Here is a 26,678-nt window from a genome sequence, read left to right as displayed (position 1 = left end):
GCAAGCCAGGAGATCAGACTATAAGCACATAACTAAATGTGCCAAAATTGAATGGGATGAAGACAATTGGGTCAATTTAACTACCTCCCTTGCGACCTGAAATTCACGCAACTTCTGGTCAATCGTGAACACTGGGTCGGGCGAACCTATTTTGGCTGTAGAACCCAACATAGCAGCCGAAGCTTGGGAGGACCACTTTCGGGCTCTGTATGCAATGGAGAATGGTGGGATAGCTGGGGATCAAGTAGAGTTGAGCTTGGACCCCATCCAGCAGTGTGAGGCGATTGAGTTCACCACGGATGAGGTATGCATCGCAATATCCAAGCTCGCGGCTGCTAAAGCCCCGGGCTTGGATAAACTCCCGGGTGACCTCTTCAAGCATGAACCGGTGATCTGGGCTCCGTACCTGGCAACTATCTTCAATGCAATACTGAGAGGAATGGCAATACAAAGTACTTGGCTGGGCGCAGAGATTGTCCCCATATTTAAGAAGGGCTCTCCTCTGCTACCAGCCAACTACAGGCCTATCAGCCTTATCAACGTCCCGCAGAAGATTTTTGCGACGTTGATTTTGGGGCAGATACAAGATTGGATGGATGATCATTCAATTTTGAGTCCTCTGCAGGCGGGGTTGAGGAAAAATACATCTACGATGGACCAAATGTTCCGCTTAAACCTACTGTTTTGGAAAACTGTAACAATAGACGGTGGCTCGCTATACACGGTTTTCGTGGATTTGCCCGCCGCCTTCGACTTGGTCTCACGAAGTAAACTCTGGACAGTTCTTCATGAGCTGGCTATTCCATCACAACTCCTGAATATTCTGATGTGACTCCACGAGAAAAACTATGCAAGGGTCAGGTATGGGAAGAGCGGACAGTTGTCTTCTAGATTCCCCGTTGACAGGGGGGTAAGGCAGGGGTGTGTTTTGGCACCCACCCTGTTTTGCCTCTATGTCAACGGGATAATCGCCCACCTAAATGCCGTACCAAATACTGACGCACCGAGGTTAGCTGGCGGAGGGTGCCTGCGATCATGTTCGCAGATGACACGCTTCTGCTTTCGAAGTCCCCAATGGGAATCCAACGTGTGTTAGATGGGTTCGAGGCACTTTGTGTGGAACGGGGCTTGGAAATAAATGCTTTAATTAATGATTTTTAACCCCCCGACAACTACCCGTCCTGCCCCCAGTATAGGCCCCACAAGATTGGAGAGGGTCCAGATTTTCGAGTATCTAGGGGTAACCATGAATGAGAATATGACTTGGTTGCCCCAACAAATTAAATAACAGTTTAAACTGGCCCAACTTACAGGGGGAATCCTGAAGTTTTATAATACTTCCACCTATAAACCGATTGGCCCACCCTTGGAAATATACAAAATGCAGGCAAGGGGGGCGGTCATCTATGGTGGTGAACTTTGGGGTTACTCATGTAGACCAGAGATCACCATCACTGAGAATACATTTTTAAGACAACTTATGGCGTTGCCGCCAAGTACCCCACTTCTACCTCAACGTCTCGATATGGGCATTAGATCCATAGAAGAGGAACTGGGCCTCAAACCATTAAGATTTTGGCGGAGATTATGGATAACACCTGAGTTACATAATTATAGTCCGGAGCTTCAGGACATTTTAACACTACCAAATTTAGGGAAAATTCCATGGCTTATGTATATCAAGAAAGAATGCGGGAGGCTGGGAATACCCCTTTTATGGTCTGATCCTGAAACTGCTTGTAATGGCATTTCCGCTAAACATTTGGCAAGCTTATTTTATGACAGGAAAGTAGCTGCTGTTTTACGCAACCCACAGATTGGCACCTTAACAGAAACTTTTTTAAAAATCAAAGATTTTTATCACTTTGAACATGCCTTTGATGATATTTTTCCGATTTTAACCAGGAAGTTATTTCTACAATGGTGATATGGCACCTTACCAATTAGAGCCCTTACTAGTCAGTGGTCTCCATCCACACCAAAAAATTGTCCAGGATGTAGTTGCGGGTCTGAGGATGAATTACACATATTGTTCTTTTGCCCAGCCTACAAAAAGTCTATAAAGTACTGGATTATACCTGTATGCAAAAACATGGGATTTACTAAGTGTATGCAGGCTTACAGAATATTCAAAACAGAGTATTGTATTTGCTGTAGCAAAATTTTTAACAGCCATTTGGTTTAAGCGTAGGTTCCTAATAACACCACCATAAAAAGCACCCATATGTCTAAATAGCAAATTGATCTTTACAGATGAGTAGTTTTCTACACTGCATTTCTGAGACCCTGCTCAATAATTTGTAGGGTGCTTTTTAGACCAAGGTATCTCTGTTTTGTAGATAATGATGTTTTTAAATTAATATCATGTTCAATTTTTTTAATGTAATTTTCTCTGTATTTTGTGTACATCTTTTATGGCTATGGAATTGCCGAAATAAAGATTTATGAATGGAATGGTTTTTAAACAGCGTGGATGTCTAAAAGGTTCAGGAGTGCGTCAGATGTGGAGCAGTTGATGAGCTTGGCAAGAAGAATGTTAGTCTTGGACAAGAGAAACAGAAAAGATACTATGACAACAAAAACAAGTTTAAAGCCTGTAAGAAAAAAATGTTGGGGACATAGTTCACATCAAAAGTGATATTCATGTTTAAAATCGGAGAAGTAAGTTCAGTGATCTGGTGAGAATGGAGAAGACTTGTGGAAATGCTTTTAAAGTCTATTAAGGGTACTGGTGGAACCTCTCAAAAGTTGTTACTGTGGGGAGTGAGCGTGAGAGTTATTTTCAAAGTGAGTCTGTCCCTGCTGATTTTCTCAACAACCATCAGAGTCTCAGGATGTTTCAGAAGGGGACTCCAAGAGATCTTTATTATGCAAAGGTGCATGATGCATTGTTAGACCAAGCAGGGTTCTTATCTGAATGTAACCTGTGCTTTTAATACTTATGTTTTCTAATGGTAATGATTTTAAATTTGTTTGTGTCTTCATGTGTTCCAAATTCCCTTTCCTGGTGTTGTGTCTAGGTGAGCTGTATTAGTCGGTGTATTGTTTGGAGAAGGGAAGATGTGCTATCCTTTACTGTTTAGCTTCTGTTATGGAATTATCAGTACTCAAGATTATATGTTTTAGAATGTGATGATGAAAGGTTAAGAATAACATGAGGCTGTGTTTAACGGTTAAACTGGAGCTGGTTGCGGAGGAGCCACTGTGTGCTTGTACTCTACTCCTGTGCAGCTCTGTAATTATAAATACATAATCTGCCATCTGAAGCCACTGAATACATATTAGTACTTGAAGGGGTGAGGTAGAGGTAAATTGGAGTTAGGTAAAGGCATCAAGAGATAGACATAGGCAGAGAGGATTAAGGAAAAACAAAGCGATGCTAGGGAGAGAAACAGGAAAATGAGAAGCGATATAGAAGAACTGGACAAAGTAAAGTAGTAGCAGGGAAAAGAGAACAGTAGAGAGAGGGGTTAAAGGTAGAAAAAGAAATAGGTGTAGAGTGAAAAGAAGCTAAGGGGATATGTGAAATCATGAAAGGGGTGAGGTATACGGAGAGTTGAAAAATAGAAAAGAGCAAGTGATGATCAAGTAACGAGATCAATAGAGAGGTAAGGAAAATAGTTCATGTACAAGGGATTAGTAGAATTCTAGATGGCTGTCCAGAGAGAGATATGTGTTTGTGTGTGAGGTGTGAGGTGTGAAAAAGAGGGAAAGAGAGATAAAGAAAGGGACAGAGACATTGACAAATTTAGAGAGACTAGTTCATGATAGAGAAATAGGAATACAGATAGAGAAATAGATGCTTCCAGAATGGAGTAACATATTTAGAGAGGTGAAGGAATGAGAACAGGGAAAAAACAAGATAAACAGGGAGAAGTGAGATAGCGAATTAATGGTGTGGTAAATTGAGAAGTTATGTAGGGAGAAAGAGAGCGCAGTGGGGAAGAGAGAAAGATGAGATAGTGAGAGATGAGAGAAATGAATTAGAGAGATGAGGAAAGTGGTAAGGTAGAGAAAGAGCTGAGAGAGAGGTGAGATGGTAGATACATTAATAGGGGAAACATCCTTGACCCTGTAATTTTAACAATGACCTCCCTTTACAATGCAGTTATTACCCTGACAGCAATGTTACAGCAAGTTTCTTTACCCTGCAAATCATAACAAATGTTTTTTTAGGGGAGCGCATTGGACTTGTGTTCCATTTAAAGTCCAACACCTTCCCTACTGTTACCTATACTGGAGTTGGTAGAGTAAACTATATCCCAAAGTCCCGGGCCCCTTAAAGCAAGTCCTTGTAACAACTTGTGTGGTAAAGTAACATGTAATAACATCACAGTCAGGGTAGTAACGCCATTGTAAAGGCATGCAGGGTAAATGCATATGGGGTTCAGTCATACAATCCATTGAGAGACTGATAGAAATGTGAGGAAACTATAGACAGGATGTTGTGTGATAAGTAAAGTAATGAGAAAGAGATACAGGGAGGAAAGATGGAAAAAATTGCAGTGAGGTTAGAAACAGTGCTGATGTAGAGAGAGAGTAAAGGAAATAAGAAGGGATTGAGAGTAGTAGAGATATAGAAGTAGACACAGAAAGTGAAAGAGAGGGGCAAAGTGATGACGGAGAGCTAGCGAGAGAGATGAAATTGATTGAGGCATATTGAGTATATTGAAAGAGGTGAGGAGGACAAAAGAAAAAGGTTAGGTACTGAGTGAAGCGGAATTGTTGGACTTGGTCCTTTTTGCAGGGTCATCTCAGAACTTTTAGCCTTCCTCCTGTATTTTTTCAAACCTGTTGTTGGTGTTTTATGACTCTGGGCACTTTACCACTGCTGATTAGTGTTAAAGTGCATATTCTCTCTTTTGTAAATTGTGTAATGGATTAGTGTTTCCATAATTGGCTATTTGATTTACTTGTCAGACCCTATAACAGTACACTATGGGGTCGATTCCGATCCGGTAAAATCCCCGTCCGTACGAATCGTATCCGGAGCCGTTTCCGTACGACTCGTACGGACGCCGTACGACCGGACGATTCCGATCGGCCGACCCGGACGCGGTTCGTACGGTACACGTCGATTCGTACGGAAAAGCGCACGATCACCTACACACCGTATGGCGCGTACCCCCCATGATCGCATGGGTACGCGCCGTACCCCTGTGATCATGCGGGGTACATGCCGTACACCCAGCGTACATGGGGTACGTGCCGTACACCCACCGTACATGGGGTACGGTGCGTACCCCATGTACGCTGGGTGTACGGCACGTACCCCGCATGATCACAGGGGTACGGCGCGTACCCCTGCGATCATGGGGGGTACGTGCCGTACCCGGGGGGGCGTTCCGTACCTTTTTCGGCGCGAACTCTGCGTTTACGACTGTTTTCGGCTCCCGTAGGAAAAGGGTCGTACGGCGCGTACCCGACACGAATCGTACTTGCTGGGTCGTAAAAACCAGCCGCGAACCGTAGTGATGTCGCGTACAGCCGGTTCCGAGTGAGACTCGTACGGAGACTTGAGTCGTACGGAGTCCTGTACGACTGGTACGGAGTTTGGCACCTGGTACGGATCGTACTTCGTCGTACGTACGGGACGTCTACGGGTACGATTCGTATGGGGAAAAAACTCTCCGTACGACGATTCGGAGCGCATTTTACCGGATCGGAATCGGCCCCTATGTGTGCCCTGGGCCTGTAAATCAAATGCTGCTGGTGGGCTTGCAGCACTGATTTTGCCACCCACAGAAGCACCCTGTAAAATGTGACTCCGGCCTGCCTTTGCAGAGCCTGTGTGCGGCAAGGGACTGCCATGTCGACTTGGCAAGTGCACACACTTCCCAGTCCCTAAACAATCCCTTTTCTACATATTAGTCACCCCTAAGATAGCCCCAAGGTACCCCTGTGCGCAGGGTGCATTGTATGTGGAAGGTAGGACATGCCCTGATGTGTGTGGCATCTCCTGATAGTGAAATATTGCTAATTTAGTTTTTCACTATTGCAAGGCTATGTGTTACCATAGGACAGAATGGGGAGTTTGTTTATACCATAAACAAACTGAACCTGGGATAAGATGCAAAAGTAAAGTTTAGTATGCCTGAACTCAGAATGTTCAAGTGCACCTTTTAGTGAGAGTGATTTTTACATTCTGTGTTTGAAAATACTACTTTTAGGCCTAACCATCCAGTGTGCCTCTGCTAGGTTTGTGTATTTCATGTCTGGCTTTTGGATGACAAGGACTGTAGAGGGGCAGCGGCTCCAGAAGTCTGACGAGTCAGGCTGGGCTTTAAGGCCTGGTCTGCATTTGCATGGTTGGGTGGAGTAGCACCTTCACCTGAATAGGGCTGTGCCTGCCTTCCACCATGACGGCTCTGCCCCCCTGTGGTGTGTCTGGAGCCAGGGCTCACACTGACAATGGAGGTTGCTGTGCACTTGCAAAGTGCCTCACAGAACTGGTTTTGGCTGTTTACAGACACTCTCTGCCTTTAGAGAACAAAGGATTTTTGGATATAAAAAGAGGGGCCAAGACCCCAGACTTTTAGATCACTTCAAGTGGAAACCTTTGCCAAGGTGGATAACCTGAGGAGGAATACTGCCCCTGTGCTATTTGCTGTCTGGGGTTGGCCCGCAGTGGCTTCTTGCTACCAAGGAAAGGAGAAAAGGACTTTGCTGTTTGCTTTGTCATCTTGAGGAAGATCTCCAAGGGCTTGAAACTGAGCTTGCCTCCTGTTCTGAAGTTTCAGGGACACAAACGGCCACATGCATCATTGTAGGATTTTGCAATTCCTAAATTGCGAAAATTAAGGAATAGCAATTTAGGAATTGCAAAATCCTATGCATCAAGAAATCCTAAAAGTTTTTAGGATTTCTTAATTTTCGGAAATTGCGATTCCTTAATTGCGAATCGCAATTAAGGAATGGCATTACATTGATTCCTATGGGCCTAGAGGCCCATAGGAATCAATGCCTTTTTGCGAATTTTGTTTTTGCCAATGACATTTTGTTGATGCATTGCAAGGGTGCTGAGGGGGGTCCAAAGGACCCCCCCTGCACCCTTGAAATGTTTGTTTTAGTGCAAGTTTCACACACACATGTCCAAAGGACATGTGTGTGTGTAACATGACACTTTCCAAAATGCATTTTTGTGCTTTTTTTAAAGAATTTTGCAAATTAACATGAGGGTCAACCTCGTGTTAATTTGCACTTCCTATTTCAAAATTCGCATTTTTTTTACAAATTCATGCATTGCATTTAAGGAATCGCACAAATGCGATTCCTTAAATGCATTCGCATTTTTAGGAATTGCAAAAAAATGCGGATTTTCAAAAATTTTTCATGCATCCCAAAAACTTATTTAGGAAGCACAAACGGCCGAATTTACCGATTCGCACCGTTTGCACTTCCTAAATAGGTTGATGCATGTGGCCGAAAGACTTCACCACCTGAATTTTCCTTACTGGGAATTCCATCCTGCTAAGAGGTGCCTGCTGCTGTTTAGGAACTCTAGCTCTCGGAGCTGGAAAACCGCGCAACACCGAAGAAGCATGACACATCCACACCTGTTTTCCGATGCATCGCCGAATAAACGATAATCGCAGCGCCTGCCGAAGGCAAGAGAAATCGCGACATGATGCATCGGGTGCAACGATTTCCGAAGTCCGAGATCACCGCACTGATCCCGACGCAAGCCTGCTGTGCGTCCGCACGAAGGTACGCATTGTACCGGATCGACACATTGCATTGAGGTGCCAAGACTGTCGCATCGTTGGGAGAAGCAGTAAGAAACCAGCGCATCACCTCCCCATGCAGTAAGAAAACAACTTATCACCTCCTCTCCAGTAAGGAACGGACGAATCACCTCCCCTGAAGCACGGAACTGACGCATCTCCTTCCCTGCCTTTAAGGAACCGACGCATCACCTGCGGCCATTTGGTTTGTTTTTCATGACGCATATGGGTACCTTTGAGAAAAGTGTTGCATTTACAACTTGCATTGAAATGAGCTATTTCTACCATTTGAAAGCCTTATTTTTAATACTGTATTGTGGATTTTTGTCGTTTGGTCTTGTTTTCGGTTGGATAAAGATTACCTATTTTTTCTAAACTGGTGTGGTGTCCATTTGTATTGTTTTCACTCTGTTACTGTATGTGTTCACAAATGCTTTACACACTGACTGCCTCTGAGATAAGCCTGTCTGCTCGTGCCAAGCTGCCAAGAGGGTGAGCAGGGGTTATTTTAGGAGTGTAGCCTGAGTCGTGCCAGAGTCCTGCCCGTCTGCGCCCGTCAGCGACGAGGAAGCGCGAGTTGCGGCAGGGCTCTGGTCATAAAGCCCGATTACCAGCATGCAGGCTTTACCGAAACTCAGTTATACGCGGGTTGAGCTGTTGTCCATTGGTGGTAGGGTCGATGTTTGTCGGTGTCATCCGGTGGACCCCTTATCCGGCCCATATGTATGTGCCTGTAATGGTTGGTCCCTAGACAAGCCGGCCAGGATTCGATTTCTGGAAGAGAGTGTCCCGACCACGCGCAATAACACAGCGGGTCGTGTGCTTCGGATTTGGAACCTGAACGTGAGGTCATTGGTCAAGCATCACCAATCTGTACATGACCTCATTGAAAAGGATTCGCCCGACCTACTCTTCCTCACCGAAACATGGCTACAGGACTCGGATGCCGCTATCCTCAATCTTACTTTTCCATCGGAATATACGGTGTTTACATTGAATCGTTCGACGAGGGGAGGTGGCATCGCCATGGCAGTAAAATCGTGCTTCCCCTCGGAATGGAAATCTCTTTGTTTGCCAGCCTGTGAGAGTGCCCTTTTTAAAGTTGCCTTTAGCCATCATTTCACGCTTAGCGGTATCCTCATCTACCGCCCTCCAGGCAACGACACAGTTTTCAAGGCCGCTCTTGCCGATATGGTAAGTTCTTTTGCGCCTAGCTGTGCGAATTTTAACATCACGGGCGACCTCAATATTCATTTCGATTGTAGGACGTCCACGGCAATAGACACACTGCTCGCGGACCTTGAAGCACTGCAACTTGTTCAACTTGTTACACTTCCCACCCATGTTGGGGGACATATTCTTGACCCCTTTTTCACCACTCTCAAGAGGGCGAAGGTGTCCAACCCGATTCCGGTGGGTTGGACTGACCATCTGCTGGTGGAAGTTTTTTGTCCCATTGATGATCTGCCATTCAAATCGGTGGATAGGCTGATTTTTAAAAGGCAGTGGCACAAGCTTAAACTTGAGGAGTTTTACAGGTTACTGGAGAAGGAACCCCTGAGCTCTATTCTGAATGTGGAACAAGGTTACGAACTGTTTCGCAAATGGATCTCGGATGCCCTCGACTCCCTCATACCAATGTGCTGGTCTAAATGTCATACTAAAGTACCAAGCCCGTGGTATAATAATTCTCTTGCCGAGCTTAAAAAAATCTGCCGGAAAGCTGAGAGGGAATGGAGGAAGTCTTACGATCTTAGTCTGAAGTCCTCCTATTTTGCCAAACTTAAGATCTATCACAGGGCAATTTGTAGAACTCGTGCCGCATTCTATGCCCAGGAATTCCAAACCAGTACCAACCCCTCAAAACTAATTTTTAAGGTCCTCAAAGACCTTTTGAATAAAAGGGCCACCTCGGCAGAAATCTGCACCGACGCCCATTGTGAAAGTCTGGCATCCTTCTTTTTAGAGAAAGTGTAGACTATCTACAGAGGATTTGACCTGTCTCTGCTCGACTCAGAGCCAGTTGGCTCTAACTCCCTGGCTGTTGAGACTTTGACCTCCTTGCCGGACCTGTCTATGGAGGCTTTTGACATGCTGAGCCTCAGGATTAAATCTGGCTCTCCGTTGGATCCGCTGAAGCCTGATCAAATCAGGAGTCTCTCCCCTTGGTGTCGTGCTCTGATACTTTCCTTGGTTAATTTGTAGCTATCTTCCGGAACGGTCCCCTCTTCGTGGAAGCAGGCGGTAATCACCCCTGTTCTGAAGAAGAAAAATTTAGACCCGCTCCTGCCTGAGAACTACCGCCCCATATCCCTTCTTCCCTGGATAGCCAAAGTCACTGAGGCTTATGTAAATTCCATCTTATCTGACCATCTTTCTCGTAACCATATTCTGGACCCGAGTCAGAATGGCTTCCGGTCGGGACACAGTACCGAGACCGCTTTGCTCTATATGATCGAGCACCTACGTGGGGTGCTCGACTCTGGGCGAATGGCGGCGCTCCTTTTATTAGATCTGAGCACCGCATTCGATACTGTTTCCCACCGTGTTTTAATTCGGCGCCTAGAGGAAGCTGGAATAGCGGGAACTGCTCTACAGTGGTTCTGCTCTTTCCTCACCGGTCGGTCCTTTAAAGTGGCTATACCACCTGGCCAGTCCACTTTCCATCCTTTGGATCTAGGGGTTCCTCAGGGCTCCTCGTTGAGCCCAACCTTGTTCAACCTCTATGTGAAACCGCTAGCTGCGATCATCAAACAATGGGGTTTGAAGATGACCTCATATGCTGACGATACGCAGCTGGCGGTGACACTGAGCGGAGACCCTGGGGTGGATGCCCCCAGATTCCGAGCAGGACTAGTGGCCGTAGCAAATTGGTTAAGAACCAATTGCTTACAACTGAACGCCAAAAAAAACGAAGTTATGGTGTTGGGGAAACATGCAGAACTTTGGGGAGATCAGTGGTGGCCTCCTGAACTGGGCGTCACTCCCGTTCCAGTTTCCGAGGTAAAGAATTTAGGAGTTTTGCTGGATCCGGCTCTTACTTTTACGAGCCATACGAAGAAGGTTGCAGCCACCTGTTACGGTATTCTGCGAGGCTTAAGACCGGTTCTTAAGTTTTTTGATCCCTCCACCCGGCAGCTCGTGGTCCAAGCCACGGTTTTATCTCGGCTGAACTACGGCAGCGCGCTGCTGTTGGGGATAAACCAGGCGGAGGCATCCAGGCTTCAAAGGGTACAGAATGCTGCAGCGCAGGCCATTGTCGGTCTTCCTAGACATCGTTCTGTGTCCAGCACTATTTCTGCCCTTCATTGGCTGCCGGTAAGGCAAAGAATTAAGTTCAAGTCGCTTTGCCTGGCCTTTAAAATCATGAAGCTTTCTTCGCCGCCTGCACTTGCGAACTTGCTTATCCCCTATATCCCTTTGAGGTCCTTGAGATCGGAGGCTCTTCATCTTGCGGTCTGCCCCCGTTTTAAACTCAGTAGGATGGGTGGCCGCTCCTACCGAGTGCTTGCCGCTGGTCTGTGGAATTCTCTCCCGGTGCACATCCGTGCTCTGAATAATCTTACCGTTTTCAGACGTGCTATTAAAACTTTCCTGTTTTCTGTACTGGGTTAGCCGTCCTCTTTATTTTTCTTCGTGTTATGTTTTAGTACCTGTTCAAGCGCCAGGACGCCCCTTCGCTGGGGCAGCTGTGCGCTTTATAAAAATCAATAACATAACATAACATATCCCCCTTACCCTGACTAGAAGCCAGGGTCCTTATTTGGACAAAGGTACCTACCTCAGCCAACTAGACACTCCCATTTCTAACACAAAGGTACATAGAGAAGTAGAGATTGTGGGATAAGTTAACAAAGAGCCTTAAGGGAGAAGAGGTGAAGTAAATTAATGATAGCGCAAGGTTTAAGTATAGACACGCCAGGCTTACACACTGAGGGGCAGATGCATTATGTTTAGCTCAAATCAGCTCATCAATTTACTGCACAAGTACGAGTAAGAAGTTTAAAGCCATAAACATAAAAAAATTACTTGCTGCTGTTCACTGAACTTGTGCTGGTGCTCAAACAGACTGGCTACCACCATGCACAACCATACCACCATGGTTCAGAGGTATGAATCTATTGTCTCACATAGGATTTGTACTGAAATCATACTTTTCTAGTACAACTAGACACATTTTGAAACATTCCACACATTTTATATGTGCGGCAGAGTCCAGCACACATGTAACATGTGGAACATCTGGAGAAATTAACACATTTCTCCAGGTTAGCGCCTGCCTAAAAAGGCATTACTTTTATTATGCACAGTCCTGTAAGTGTATTTTAGTAGATGAGTCTTTGTGTCAAAAACCTTTGGTGCTTGCTCAAATCAACCCAAAATAAACCCAAGTAATGCCCCCTTGACACAAAGTAGGTCAAAGTGCTTATTGTGATGAGGATATAGCATTTCTCAAGAGTGACATACCTTTTGAACTGGCAACTAAATGCCCTTCGAAGATTTTACGCTGCTTTGCATCACTTTGCATGACTTTACCCCAGCGAAACCCTTCGTACATTTGGCCCTAATTTGCTGTAAAGCATACTCAGCTGTCAAATTGCAAACAAAGCTATTATTAATTTGCAAGTATTGTTATTATACCTGGAAGTTTGTCTCACTCACTTTAGCAGGGAGTCCCTTGGCAGGTGGGGGCCTAGGGCAATTGCCCACTTTGCACATACTTTAAACTTTTGCTGTGGGTAAAGACAATGGGCCTCATTTATGAGGCTGTGCGTCACTTTTACGCCACCGGTGCGTCATTTTTTGTGACGCACCAGTGGCATAAAAAAATGTGCGTCGTTGCGCCATATTTACAAAGTGACGCATCTAGGTAGATGCGTCACTTTGTAAACCCCTGTGCCACATTATACATGTGCCAGGTATAACGTATGCAAGGGGGCGTATTGATGCAAGAAAGGGTCATGGAAGTGATGCAGTGAAATCTATCAGATTTCACTGCTCCACATCTAGGACTCAAATGCGTCAAAATCTTACGCCTGCTTCACAACAGGCGTAAGACTGACGCAGGCCCTTTCACATGGGGCTTACCCCATGTGAAAGGACACATTGCTGGAGTTGCGTCACTTTTGTGACACACTTCAGCAATGCGTCACTTTTGCGCCTACAGATACGTCAGAAATACTGATATATCTGTAACTCCTTGCGACATGATGCGTCATACTGTAAATATGACGCATCATTGGTGTCGCAAGGAGGGTGCAATGAAAAGTGACGCATCACTGTTTTCATGCAGCAATGCGTCACTTTTCATAAATGAGGCCCCAGTCCTTAGCAAATGTTCACTTAAACCTAGGGATACACTATGATGAACTGCAGCTGCGCAAGACCAAAATCATGCATACCCTGATTTCTCAGTGAGCACAAAAACATTTAACAAGAAGTGCTTCGCAAATTGCAAAAACAAATTATCAATTACAATTCAAGGCTCTACATTAAAAGGAAAGGAATTACCTGGTGAATCGCTCTCAGTAATGCAGGAAATCTTCCCCAGTGAGCAGGTGCTAGAAAAAAAGATCAGGATTAGAAATGTGGTTTTAGTCTGTCCTGTCTCCGGTTTCTGTGGCCTTATGTAACATGAGGTCGTTAGTTACAAAGGACTTCAGCACAGTTAATCATTATGTCTCGAGTGCCATGTCACCCGGGCAAAGACGTTTCTGAAATCTGTAACACCATGGTTGGCACCCTTCACTTATTCAATTCCTCACTCAAACTCTCGAAGGCTGTTATAAGGTGACTTAAGGCGTTTTGCAAAAACACAAAATAAAATGAAATATTGTGTGTTCCACTGTCCTTAATCCTTTTCTAGAGCTGATGAAAAAGATTTTGGCCTTGGGTTAGAACTGCATTTAAACCGGGCAAAGACCTGGCAAAGACAACCATTTTGACCTTCGTACGTTTGACCATAAACGCACTTAACATTGTGTGTGCCCTTTGTGTTTATTATAATTGTAAATATATATATATATATATATATATATATATATATATATATATATATATATATATATATATATATATATATATATATATATATATATATATATATATATATATATATATATACTTCAAATTGTTTTTTAGTTAATTAAAGCATCTCTATCACTACTACCGTGACCCCAAACATACTCTGAATTATCTTACCAAGTAGCACCATTTTCAAAAGTAGTAGTATCTGGTTGCATGATACCGTTCTTGTAGTAACAAGGGCATTTGATTTGTGGCACACATATCCCCTGTTCGTCCAGGTAGGTTCCTTCCTTACAGATGCAGCCATCCACTGGCACAAAGGTAATGTTGCATTCAGCACAGGGCTCATTCAGGCACCGACAACTCGGCTGGCAAGTGGTGATATGGTCACTGTAAATCATGGATTCAGGGCAAACTGGTGCCATGTCACCTGTGCATTGAAGCAGAAAATGATTAATATAGGCTCATGCATGAACGTTATTTTTTTAAGCGAAAATGGATGTACTTCTACTGGGGACATTAGAAACACTTTGCAAGTCACATTAATATAGTGTTCTGACACAGCTAACAAAAAGAAATATGACAAAATATGCCAAATGGGATTTCCAGGAAACATATTATCATACTTTTGAAAAAAATATTATGACTTCAATTGAGAATACAACATTTGAAAAAAAGGTAAAATTTTCGTTTTTCACAGCCAGAAATGTCAATATTATTTCGACTTTCATGCTTAGTATACTATAGCCGTAGAGCCTGACCGAGCGGGTTCTACCGGTCATTAAAGGTCCACTCCAACGCTAAAGGCCCAAGCGTGAAGCGAGGGGGTGGAATCCCTGTGTGACTACAGCCTCCGTTGCCTTCATTCTCCTCTGCGCTTCACATATCCTGGAGAAGCTGGTGAACAGGAGCGACAGAGGCTCCATATTAGGACATTGGACTGTTGGCAACCGTGTCCCTACACCAGTGTTCATAGCACACTGTTTCTCCAATGTCTTCAACAGAGCTGTCAACCTTCCAATATTGTAATTGTATTCAGGGCACCCCCTTCCCCCGCTCCCCACAAGTAGTTTCTTGAAGTTGATTTGAAATTTCTGGCAACAATTCTATGATTATCTGGTCTCTCCCCATCTGTTGCTTTACCTATATGTGGCTTTTTAGCTGACCTGGGAACAGGGTCCTTCCTTCTGCTTTGGCTCCCTTGTGCATCTCTAAAATGGACAGAGTCATTACTTTATAGAGTACATTTTAAAATGTGTGGCCTGATTGTATTCAGGTCTGGTGGTATGCATATGCTATGATTGACTGTTTACCATGTCAGCCCATGACATTTTGCAGGACGGTGCCACATTTAAAAGAATATGATTGGAAAATTGTATTTCTCTTTCTTTTCTTTTCCTTGCCTTAACATGCAACATTTTCTCCTACAAATTTTGATATGCTGAATCTCAGGATGTATTAAACTTTGTATTTTTAGGATCCTTTGGTGAGCTGGTTTAACATAATTGAAAATGTAAAAATACATGTAACTTTTGACGACACACAAATCTGTAATCTTTTTGGCAACATATATTTATACATTATATTTATACCAAAATACAAAATTTCATTGTATCGCTCATCCTAAATTCATTAATGCTTGCCTGCATTTGATATATGTAGGGGTAGCTGTAAGTTAATGGACCTGTCTGGAAAAGTATTGGTGAACATTCTCATCAGACTAAGGATTAAGGCTAAAACCATTATTGTGTGATTACACCAAGTGTTAATCCTAGTGCCCTCAAATTGACAAGTTCAGCTTTGGTCCCATGCCTTTGATTTACAAGGAGTGTACACGTTAAGGGTGGGAAGGAGAGGACAAAGGGAAAGCTCTAGAATAGTCTGTTGTAGATTCCCGCAGCCATTTTAGAAATTATGAATTAAAGGAAGTGGGCTGTGAGATCAGACCTGGCTGGACCCACCTCTCATTGAATGCTAAGATATAACACTACAGAAAACGTGTATGTAGACTACTTGACAGACACTATACAACTAGCAGATATTCTTTAGTTTCAGCAATTAAAACAGCTTTAAATTGTAAAACAACTTTTTACCATTTATGGACAAGGTAGACTCATGGTACATGCTCCTGGGTAAGGAGATTAACTGATCCCAGTTAAAAACAGAGATGTTACTACCTCTCCTAGGTCCTTGCTGTATTGAAGACGTATTATCATTACAGATCCTGTAATTTCTCCAATAATTTATGTGGCTCAATAGAAACTACAACCAGCTTATCCCTCTCTGTTCTGCTTGTGTAAGGTATGGAAAACAAACACAAGGAGTCCTATGTTTTGGTAAAAAAGTACCTTCATTGAGCTAGTCCCTTTTAAGTATGGCAAGTACCTACAAGACAGAAGTGGTATGGTATCATCTGTAACAGTAAGGGGCTACATGGTCACCTGGGTCCACCTCTTCTTTACAGTCTGTGGTCAACAGTCATAAATATATCCATGTAGGATGAGTTTTTGTAAAACAGTGCTAAGATTTTGGAAACTTCATGTCAACAAAATTGTTATCAACAAATAAGTATTCAGTGATACAATTACTGTAAAGACAACTTTGTGAGCGTTCTAACAATCATCAGGGACTGGAACATTCGGACATCCCTCTAGGAGATATTGCACATTCTTGATTGACCACATTCTTGATGTAGTTAGTGAAAGTTCACAACCCTTCACCTTAAGATTTTGCAAACAGTCAGTCTACCAGAAGGACTTCTTACCTTCTGTAAACTTACTCTAGATGTAAAACAGACAGATTACTATATGTTTAATTGCAATTTCTTTTACGTGTGTTCCTCCTCTGTTTTCTGTCCATGAACTTTGTTTATTGTACTCACCTACCTTATTTAGCTCATTAGCAATATATATTTTATGATTTATATCAATCAAATATAGTACTCTCTGAGCCTCATTTTAGGACAAGTTAGAGATTTGTTCTTTTTGCCTTATGATTTTATTTTGGTGTTAATATTTGTATTTTCCTTAATAAAGTTGTTCATTAAACGTTGCTTTTCTCTGTCTCTCTCGTACACTAACGTCAAGATCCAATGGTACTTTTTTTTTTTTTCAATTGTAATTGCATTAGTTGTATTGAGTGACAATATTACTTGTAAATATTTGGTTTCATTGTATCAGCCAGTACAGTTTATACATTACAGTATGGAAGGTTTTTCTTTATCGACTCATTTTGTGGAAGTTGTGTGGTTTGTAAGTGATCATGACCTGTTTATTTATCTTTCAGATCATCCCAAGAGAAACTAAAACAAGTACTCATTACTACCTCATCTCAAACAACTGCCACTATGTAAAATGGGTTGGTTTAGAACTGGAAAAGATAATGCTTGTGTTAAAATGTACCATATTTATTTAGCTTAAGCAGGTTCTAGCCACCAAAATTGAAACTCCAAAGTGTAGTTTGAGCCTTTACATCTCCATAATGGTGAAAATTAGTTGAAACATAAGAATTTTAAAATTGCATTACAAAATACCTAGAGGAGGCTCGGGTGCCTGCTCATGGAGTGCAAAATAGCGCAATAGAAATCTACCAATGGGATCAAAATCCACATTTATGGGGTATAAACGCATAGACCAACTAAAAATGCAGACTTTAGACCTGGACTGGCCACAGGGGTCAATATGAAAAACCTAGCTGGCTGTGTAGGCAGAGACATCATCAGACCATCCAGCCTTGTCAGAAGCTACGTGGGGCAGCATAGATGCACTCTTCTTATATGCATATACACGATTTGCTCCAGGAGGGAAAAAATGCTCATTGATGTGAGAAGGTGTCCTGGTATATGCTGTCTGCTAATTAAAGTGAGCACCTTTTTACCAGTTCACATGGCCCTTATGAAATATGAGGTCAAAGATAACCTTTAGAAAGCTATCCTAGTGGTAGCTCAAGGACCTCAAGAACTTCCGCCCCATCTCTCTTCTCCCCTTCCCGGCTAAAGTCATCGAGAAGACCGTCAACAAACAGCTGACTGCTTTCCTCGAGGCAAACAACTCGCTCGACCTTTCCCAGTCCAGATTTCGAGCCAACCACAGCACCGAAACCGCCCTACTCGCATCCACAGACGACATGAGAACCCTGATGAACAACGGAGAAACAGCCGCCCTCATCCTCCTAGGCCTCTCAGCAGCCTTTGACACCATCTGCCACCGCACCCTAATACACCGCCTCGACAACACTGGAATCCAAGGAAAGGCCCTGGAATAGGTCACTTCGTTCCTCTCCGGCAGAACCCAGAGAGTCCGCCTCCCCCCCTTTCCAGTCCGCGGCCACCGAGATCATCTGCGGCGTGCCTCAAGGATCCTTACTCAGTCCTACGCTCTTCAATATCTACATGAGCCCCCTCGCCACCATCGCACGAAAACACAACATCAACATTATCTCCTATGCCGACGACACCCAGCTGATACTCTCCCTCACCAAGGACCCAGCCATCGCCAAAACCAACCTTCAGGAATGTATGAAAGAGGTAGCAGAATGGATGAAGCACAGCTGTCTTAAGCTCAACTCGGACAAGACGGAGGTCCTCATCCTCGGACAATCCCCATCTGCATGGGACGACTCCTGGTGGCCCTCGGCGCTGGGCACCGCACCGACACCCATGGACCACGCACGCAACCTGGGATTCATCCTGGACTCCTCCCTCACAATGACCAAACAAGTCAACGCCGTCTCATCCTCATGCTTCAACACCCTGCGCATGCTTCGAAAGATCTTCTGATGGATCCCCACAGAAACCAGAAGAACAGTCACCCAGGCCCCCGTCACCAGCCGGCTGGACTACGGGAACGCCCTATACGCAGGAACCACCGCCAAACTTCAGAATCGCCTCCAGCGCAACACCTCCGCACGACTCATCCTCAACATCCCTCTCCACAGAAACCTATCCACCCACCTGAGGAACCTCCACTGGCTCCCCGTCAACAAAAGAATCACGTTCAGACTGCTCACCCACGCATACAAAGTACTCCACAACATGGGCCCCGAATACCTCAATGGACGCCTCTCTTTCTACACCCCCACCCACCAGCTCTGCTCCACCTGCCTCGCCCTCGCCATTGTCCCATGGATTCGCAGAACCACCACCGGGGGAAGATCATTCTCCTACCTGGCAGCGAATACCTGGAACTCCATCCTTATTTACCTACGACTGACCCAGGGCCATCTCAGCTTCAGGAAGTACCTCAAGACCTGGCTCTTCGAGCAGTAGCAGCGCCCCCCCCCCCTCCCCCAGTGCCTTGAGACCCTCACGGGTGAGTAGCGCGCTCTATAAATGGAAATGATTGATTGATTGATAGCTGAGGAGAGCAGCCTTCAGGGTTAAGTTTTTGAAGGAATGTAAAGCATCTTGTTTTACCAGAGATCACCACCTAAATGATTAAATGTAAGGAAAACCACACAGTAGTTGTATAAAAATATGTATTTATTAATATAGCACTCTCTACTGGTCTCTATACGGGACTATGGCACAAAGCACACAATACTGAATCAATCGAACATTCGTAAGTAGCAAATTACACAGCAGGCTCCAGGGGGAAGACCGAACCATAGACTAAAAAATGGTATAACAATCACAACTTGACTAGACACAGTGCCTAGTGCACGTAGAATTGCTGGGACCCCAAAGAACCGCCCAAAGGAGTGACACAGGGAGCCCACGGAGGACGGGTGCAGTGAGGAAATACGACTGCCTGCTCCATACAACTCTATGGGAAAGTCGTGGTTGTAAAGTTACAGTTTAAGGACAGTTCTACGAGGACTTTGAGCAAACCCTTTGGAACATAGGAGGTTCTAAGGCCAACCCACGAGTGAGTACCAAGGTACCTGTGTTACCTATCCCAGAGGAACCGGGTGCATAGCGGTCAAGTGGTGTCGGAAACCTTTGTCATTTTCAATGAAGAATTGCAAAGAAGTACTGCTGCCAGGGAGGCAAAGAGTGTGGATATCCAAGCCTGGATTCTAGGTGAGAAGAACCTGAAAGCAGAGGGGACAGAGTCCAGGTCACTTCAGGTGACCAGGGGCTCAGTAGTCAGATGCCCACCGATGTCGGATGCATCAGTTGAGAAGAAGGGTTGCTTGACTCTGAAGCCACAGGTACCAGGAGACATTGAGGACAACCAGGATCCAGAGGCGGGCTGCCTAGCAAAGGATGTTGAGTGCTGAGGGGTCGATGTCCGGCTGGAGCACCACAAGCCTTGGCAAATGCAACCCATGCGGTTAGTTTAAACAAGTTACGGTGTGGACCAGCAAGGTCCAGGGAATGCCCCAAGCAATAGAGAGTCAGGGCTCATCTGGAGCAACCAGGTAAGCTCAAGAACAAACAAGATGACCCTCACCCGGTCCCACAGGCTAACGGACCAGGGATCGCGAGGAGACATCAAGCTAGTTTGAAAAGTACCAGCCCACAGTACTCTCAGTGATTGGAGGCCAGATATCTTCGGTGCAATTACTGCTCGGGGTCAGGACTACAGTGAGACCAATGCACAAGCTTGGGAATCATCAACAGGCATATGCAACTGCAAATGTACACGGTGCACAGGGGTTCGGGTTGCACAGCCCCCACGAGGGATACTGCTCTCAAAATCGCTGAGAGGTCATATCTACCTCAGGGACCTTCAGAAACCTACCTCCTGTGTTGCTGAAATCTTCAAAATCCTCAGGAGCGTGGGAGAAGCAAACCAGTCAGATGTGTTTAGGTGCCTGCTTTTGTAGGGGAGTAACTCCTTTACTCCAAGGGAGATTCTTCAGTCGTCTAGCATCATGCAGGCAGTTGGAGTACTTGGTTTCTTCTTAGCAGAATCTTGTCGAGGTAAAATCTAAAGTCCTGTAGCCAGGTAACCCACTTTATACCCATGAGAAGGGGTTGGAAAGATTCTGTGGAACCTCCTACGGGAGGGTCAGGACAGAGGGCTGGCTAAACCCATGTCTTTTGTCCAGTTTTAAGCCAGAGCAGGAGCCAAAGGCTCCCAGAACCGGTTTGAGCTGGACTATGCACAGGGACATCAAATGTGCCCCCAGTGCAGACTTTCTGGCACTTACAGAGTGCACCCACCCAGCCCCAATATACTAAACCCTGTCAGGGAGGTGGTCACAGCTCCCTGTGACAGGATGCCTATTGTCATGCCTTCCTCTGCTCGAGCTTCGCTCAGTAGCAGGAGAGCAGAATTGTGTCTGTGGCTGGCAGCATCCATTTTGTGCTGTCCGGGTCGAGAAAGCTAGTACTGGGTAGACCAAGGACCCACATATGTCCCTTTGGAAGGGTGGAATCATACCTCCCACACCAGTTACTGGTGTGGAGGTATGATTCCAAGGTGTTTGACACCAAACATGACATGTTTCTAAGCAGCTGTTTTAAAGTTAGCATTTACTGCAAGGTTATAATGTATCTAAACCTATATGTATGGCTGCATCACAGACAACCCCGGAGAATGATCTCCGAAGGCTGCAGAGGGGCTCTGCTCATTCAGGAGCACCCACTCACATAAAACCCAGAACCCTGCCTTGAGGATTAATAAGTCCTGCCATAGGGGTGACTGATAGGTTTTTAAGTGTTGTGCTTTAGATAGATATAGTGAACCTATGTCTTAGTAAGCGGTGCCAGCACCATCTTACACAGTTTGCTGTAGCAGGCCTGTCGTGTCATTTGGAATGGCCTCTCAGGGTTGGCACAATACATGCTGCAGCCCCAGGGAGGCCTCTGGGGTACCTATTTCCTGGGTATATGGTGTACCATATACTAGGGACTGATAAGGGTACTCCAGTATCCAATCTGTAGTGTACCTAAAGTACATATATAGCAATTTAAGGGAGAAAGCAGATAGACTGGGGTCCTGGATAGCAGGATCCTAGTCAGACTAGTAAAAATCCAGACAAACACCAGGAAAAAAAGTAGGGGTAACTATGCAGTCAGATCCTACCTTCCTACACTTGGTATTCGGCCAAAAAGTAAACATTTGGAATATATTCTGAGATTCTTTTTATAAGCTGTTATAAAATCTAAAGCTTTTCAATTAAAAAAAGAGATGGATACTGTAAAATAAATCGCTTTGCTCCATCATTTAACATATGTTCTTAAGTTTAGAAACCCCTTATTCCCCAAATAATTCCTTAGAGATGGCCAGATTTGTTTACCTGGTGTAATATGGGACTGGCAATACACATTTCCTTGACCTTCCTTCAGCTGCCAATATAACTCTACTCTTCTCTGTGAAACTGCTGCTCTTTAAAATTCCATGTCTCTGAAAGTGTACATCAGCATTAGAAATGTCTCTGCAAGATTTGATCATTCGGATTGGATGTTTATTGTGCTGCCTTTTTAGAAGGCTCTGTATGGAGGAAATGTTGGAGCTTTGATGCTTTCTTACAAAGCAAATTTCGTCATGGGTTTGTAAATGCAGATGGGCATTGTAAAGTTGTAGAGTTATTAGCTGTCAATGATTGTGCAGACCAAGGAAAGGAGATGAGCTTGTAAATCTATGAAAAAAGGTATGCACTTTTGGCACATTCAGGCACAGTTTATGAACTTGTTAATTAAATACAGAACAAAAACGAAGCAATGTTAATATGTTGTGTGGCAGAACTTTCACCTGTATTTAGATCTATAACAGGTCATTTGGGTGATAACGATCCAAAGCCATGATTCTCTCAGTAATTCTGCAATATTTTCCCACCAGCAAAAATGTCTGGAATCTTCAAAGATAATTACCGGTACAAGTACAAGATCACCAGGATAGCTGTTCATTACTACTACTACTACTACTACTGAAGCTCTCTGTAATAATGTAGATGTTTTCTTGATAATGGATAGAAAAACAATATCTGGTTACCTGATAACCTGACATTTCTGTGCTCTGCATATTTACCTGCAACAACTTATATCCTCATGTAAAAAGCAATTTTGCAGTCACAAATGGGACAATTCACAAAAGCAGGGAGCTTTCCACTGAAAAAAGGACGTTTTCTAATGTATTGGACACCTTCTGTGATTTCGAGAAGCTTTCACAAATCGCAGTGGGATTTTGCAACTCTTAGCAGGAGGTGTGAAAGGGGTGCCACATACTGACTGTCTTTAGCAATGATATGTATTTGTGGTTTGTAATGCAATTGCAACCACACACCATTGAAAAGTTAAGAGCAACTCAAAGGAGGTGTAAATTACTTTGCTAAGGCAGATATTTCCCCATTGGAAAGTTTTCCCGTTCAGGCCTGTGCTGTGCAGCCTTGGGGGAAGTGGGCAGTGACCCAGGGCACCAATGTATGTTTCCCTGATGTCTTTTCAAATAGAATTTTTTTTTCAAGCAGAACCTATTTTTAGGTCTTGCCTAGGCAGTGAATGCACTGCCTCGTTGAGACATGCAGTATATGCTCTACAGTGTTTGTAAACTTCCTTTTTTCCCCCGTTGTTTCTATTTGTCATTTTGTGTGCCTTTTAAACTGTCCTAGTAGTGATTGTTAATAGTGTCTTGAAGTCCCTATGGCTACTGGCCCCTTTACTTGTATACGTTCGGCGTTGTTGATGTATGCTGCTCTTGTCGGACTTTTATGTTTAATTTTCTTTTTTGAAGTAATGTGATCGCTTACTCTAAAGTGGGATTGTTACAGAATGTGTACTTTTGTTCCTTTATTTTTTTGCTAGCTTTGTTTATTGTGTGAGGTGTTTTGAATTAGGGGACAACCTAAGGATCTGACGAAAAAGCTCCACATGCTCCACTGGTATTGCTCCCAGCATTGATACAATGACTGACTCAAACATTTGGCACGTTTCTATCAACATACGGCTGGGTTAATGGCGGAAGGCCCCACTGTTCTGCTCCTCCTTTCAACCGCCGCCACAGAGAGCATTCGCCGCAGTTCCTCTGCCCTAGTGAGGAGGCTGTGGTGACAAAGTCTTTACTGAAAAGACCGCTTAGGGGACACACGTTTCTATCAACAGACGGCTGGGTTAATGGCGGATGGGTAGGACGCACTGTTCTGCTCCTCTTTTCAACCGCTGCCACAGAAAGCATTTACCACAGTTCCTCAGCCCTAGAGAGGAGGCTGTGATAATGAGTCCTCACTGAAAAGACCGCTGAGTGGACGCACCAGGTGGACAGACCGACAGAGAATAAAAGAGGAGAAGTGGCGAGAGGAGTGTAAGTCTGATGAGGATCTTAAAGGACTTTGTGCTTTAATCAAAAAAGGTTGGTATAAAAAGGTCCGGGGAAACTTTAAAAAAATGTGGAATGTTAGGCATGAGTTGAGGTTCAAGGTTGATTCCTCCCTTGGTGTTTCGTGGTGAGTTAAGAGACCTGCCTCACCAAGGGCACCAGGGAATGTCTAAAACCAAAGAAAGACTGAGACTTTATTACTGGTGGCCAGGAATGGATCTCCAAGTCGAACAATTAGTTAGAGAATGTATACCATGTACCTTAAGTGAAAAATGTCTCAAACTTAGGGTTCAACCCATGGTCATCAGAAAGCGCCCTAAAGGTCCGTGGGAAGAACTAGCTCTGGACATTGTGGGTCCTGTTTCTGGTAATGGTTGTGAGACTGATGTTTTTGGTCTCATTGACACATACTCCAGGCGGCCTGAAATCAAATTTATAGAAAGCATTGACCCCAAATACGTTATTTCTTTTCTGAGAGAGATTTTTATTTGTAAAGGTCTTCCTGGGTTTTTGTTGACTGATAATGGGGTGCAGTTTGTGCCAAGTGAAATAGAGGAGTTTTTACAATGCTGTTCCTTCAGTCACAAACGCTGTTCACTTTATCATCCGGAAATGTTATGGAAATGTTATGGTGGAACGCTTTCTTTGTTTTCTTAAAGAAACCATTCCCATGTCAAAACAAAATGGGCAGGACTGGAGAGAAAATGCGAACAAAAAGGTTGAGATATATAGGATCACCCCTCATGCAACTACTGGATGTACACCTTTTGATTTACTGAAAAGGAGACATCCTAGTACACTGGTAGGACCTTTTTGAATTAATGATGTTACGTCTAAGAGGGAGAATTTGTGTTCACAAGATCTGTGGAAGTCCAAAGAGGCAAAAAAGGTTAAATCACGAAAACAAAGTTATGTTGCTAGGAAAGCTGTTCAAACCACTATTGTTAATGTTGGTGATTTGGTTATGATCAGGGCTTCATTGGGGCACAAGGCTTCAGGTTTATTTCAAAGACCTCACAAAGTTGTCAAGGTGTTAACCAATGCTATTAAGACTGAAGATTCTTCTATATGGAATCTCAATAGGGTGGTTGTTATCAAAAACAGTTCAATCCAACAAATGAAGCCTCTTGCTCTCGTAGACGTTCTACCACTCGTCAAAGGGATAGAAGTGTGAGAACTAGAATAAAACCTTCAAGGTTCAATAACTTTGTAATGAACACTTAATGCTGTTATTGCCACCATACTCTCTCTACGGCATTTCTAGGGATGACAAGTTCAGAAAACCTTTTAGGTTCAGAAACTTTATTTATAGCATTTTAAGTTTGTTTCTTCTGTGTTAGTTTTGTATTATGTAGAGGGAAGATTTGTAATAGTGAGCTTATTTCTTGTACTCATGTCATTCTTTTACAACTGTGCTATATATGTCATGCAATGTAATGTTACCTTTTGAGTAGCACCATGGTAATAGAATCCTGAGTGCTTGAGAAGAGTCAGTTGCAACTGACTCATGCTGGATGATTGATGAGACTTTTCCTTCTCTAGATTTTAACACACAGTGCCCTAATGTAGTTTGAAGTAAACTCAGCGCTAGTGCCCTGAAGTCGCTATAAGTAAACTCAGAGCTGTAAAGGTTACTAGTGAAGGCAACATTTAAAACGCTTTCAGCCCCTGGAAATTTACGCACTTAGGACTTAGTGCCTCCCTAATTAATGTTCGGAATCTCAAGCTATTGATGCTGAGAGAGCACAAATCTGAAAAAATGTATAAGTGCACCATATTTACAAGCACGGAGTTAGTTAACATATACCTTGCACCAGAGTGTCTTATATTTAGTAGTGAAATGTATAGAGTGTTCAAATAGGGTAACAATAATCGTAGTAGTGTGAGACTAATGTAGAAATGTTGGAATGAATATGAAAACCTCACGTTCTCATGTTAAAGGAATCATGTAAGAGTTGAATGGAACCTTGCAAACCAGTTAAATTGTGTAGGCCTCATGGCAATTCACAGCAAATCTAAACGTGCTGCTAAAATAATGTGAGGTGGAGTTAACGTGGTTCTTCCAAAATGTATTATTGAATTTAGTATTGAAATATATGCTTTATAGATGTGTTGCTTTTAGAAACGTATGTTAGTTAAGAATGCTGTTTAAATCAAGTTAAATGTTTTCAGAGTGCAGGGACCCGCTTCATGTAAATCAAGCAGGCCCGAACTGATAATGTTGTTCTTTTGATCTGCAATGTGCTCGTTAGAGAAGAAGTCGAGAGGCGCCAAGTACAGAGCTTTACATATGTTTTACGACCTATAGATACGGAGGAGCCTGGAATTTGAGGCCCACTGTAGGATGGTCTGTATGCAGGTGCGAGGGGTCTTAATCAGTTGTAATGAATGGGGCTTTGTTCAGTGGCGCTTGGCGCAGGCCTGTAGGAGTCTTCAGGAATTTCAGGGGGTACCGGCGCACTGGAGAAGAAGCCTGGGAACCAAGGTCAACTTTAACGAGGGTCTTGAAGAGTACCATCATGGAGTTTACCGCGCAAAGATGTACCACGTGAGGGGCGTCCCGAGGGGCGTTCCTATCGGAAATGTGATTTTGTATTAGGGAAAGCGACCCGGGAGGAGAGCAGAGCAGATGATTTTGGGAGCCTAAGAGAGCTGTTGGGTAGGCAGATAGGCTGTTCACCAGAGACAGATTTACAGAAGAGACAAAGAGAAGTGCGTGATCTTC

At 43.9% G+C, this 26,678-nt stretch overlaps 1 protein-coding gene across 1 annotated transcript in view; it reads right to left on the bottom strand.

Annotated features, from left to right (window-relative positions):
* LOC144823881 (mucin-2-like) overlaps positions 1-26,678 on the bottom strand; it is a 1,553,567-nt gene that overhangs the window by 710,013 nt on the left and 816,876 nt on the right. The window contains exons 17-18 of the mRNA XM_078682769.1: positions 13,926-14,181; positions 13,236-13,285 (exon numbers count right to left, since the gene is read on the bottom strand). Coding sequence (XP_078538895.1) covers positions 13,236-13,285; positions 13,926-14,181 — 306 coding nt within the window. The remainder of the gene's footprint in view (positions 1-13,235; positions 13,286-13,925; positions 14,182-26,678) is intronic.

This window comes from Lissotriton helveticus, chromosome 3_1, assembly GCF_964261635.1.
Source record: "Lissotriton helveticus chromosome 3_1, aLisHel1.1, whole genome shotgun sequence".
Lineage (NCBI taxonomy): Eukaryota > Metazoa > Chordata > Amphibia > Caudata > Salamandridae > Lissotriton > Lissotriton helveticus.
Note: the sequence above shows the minus strand (reverse complement) of the source record. Positions and strands in the feature narration are given on the sequence as shown.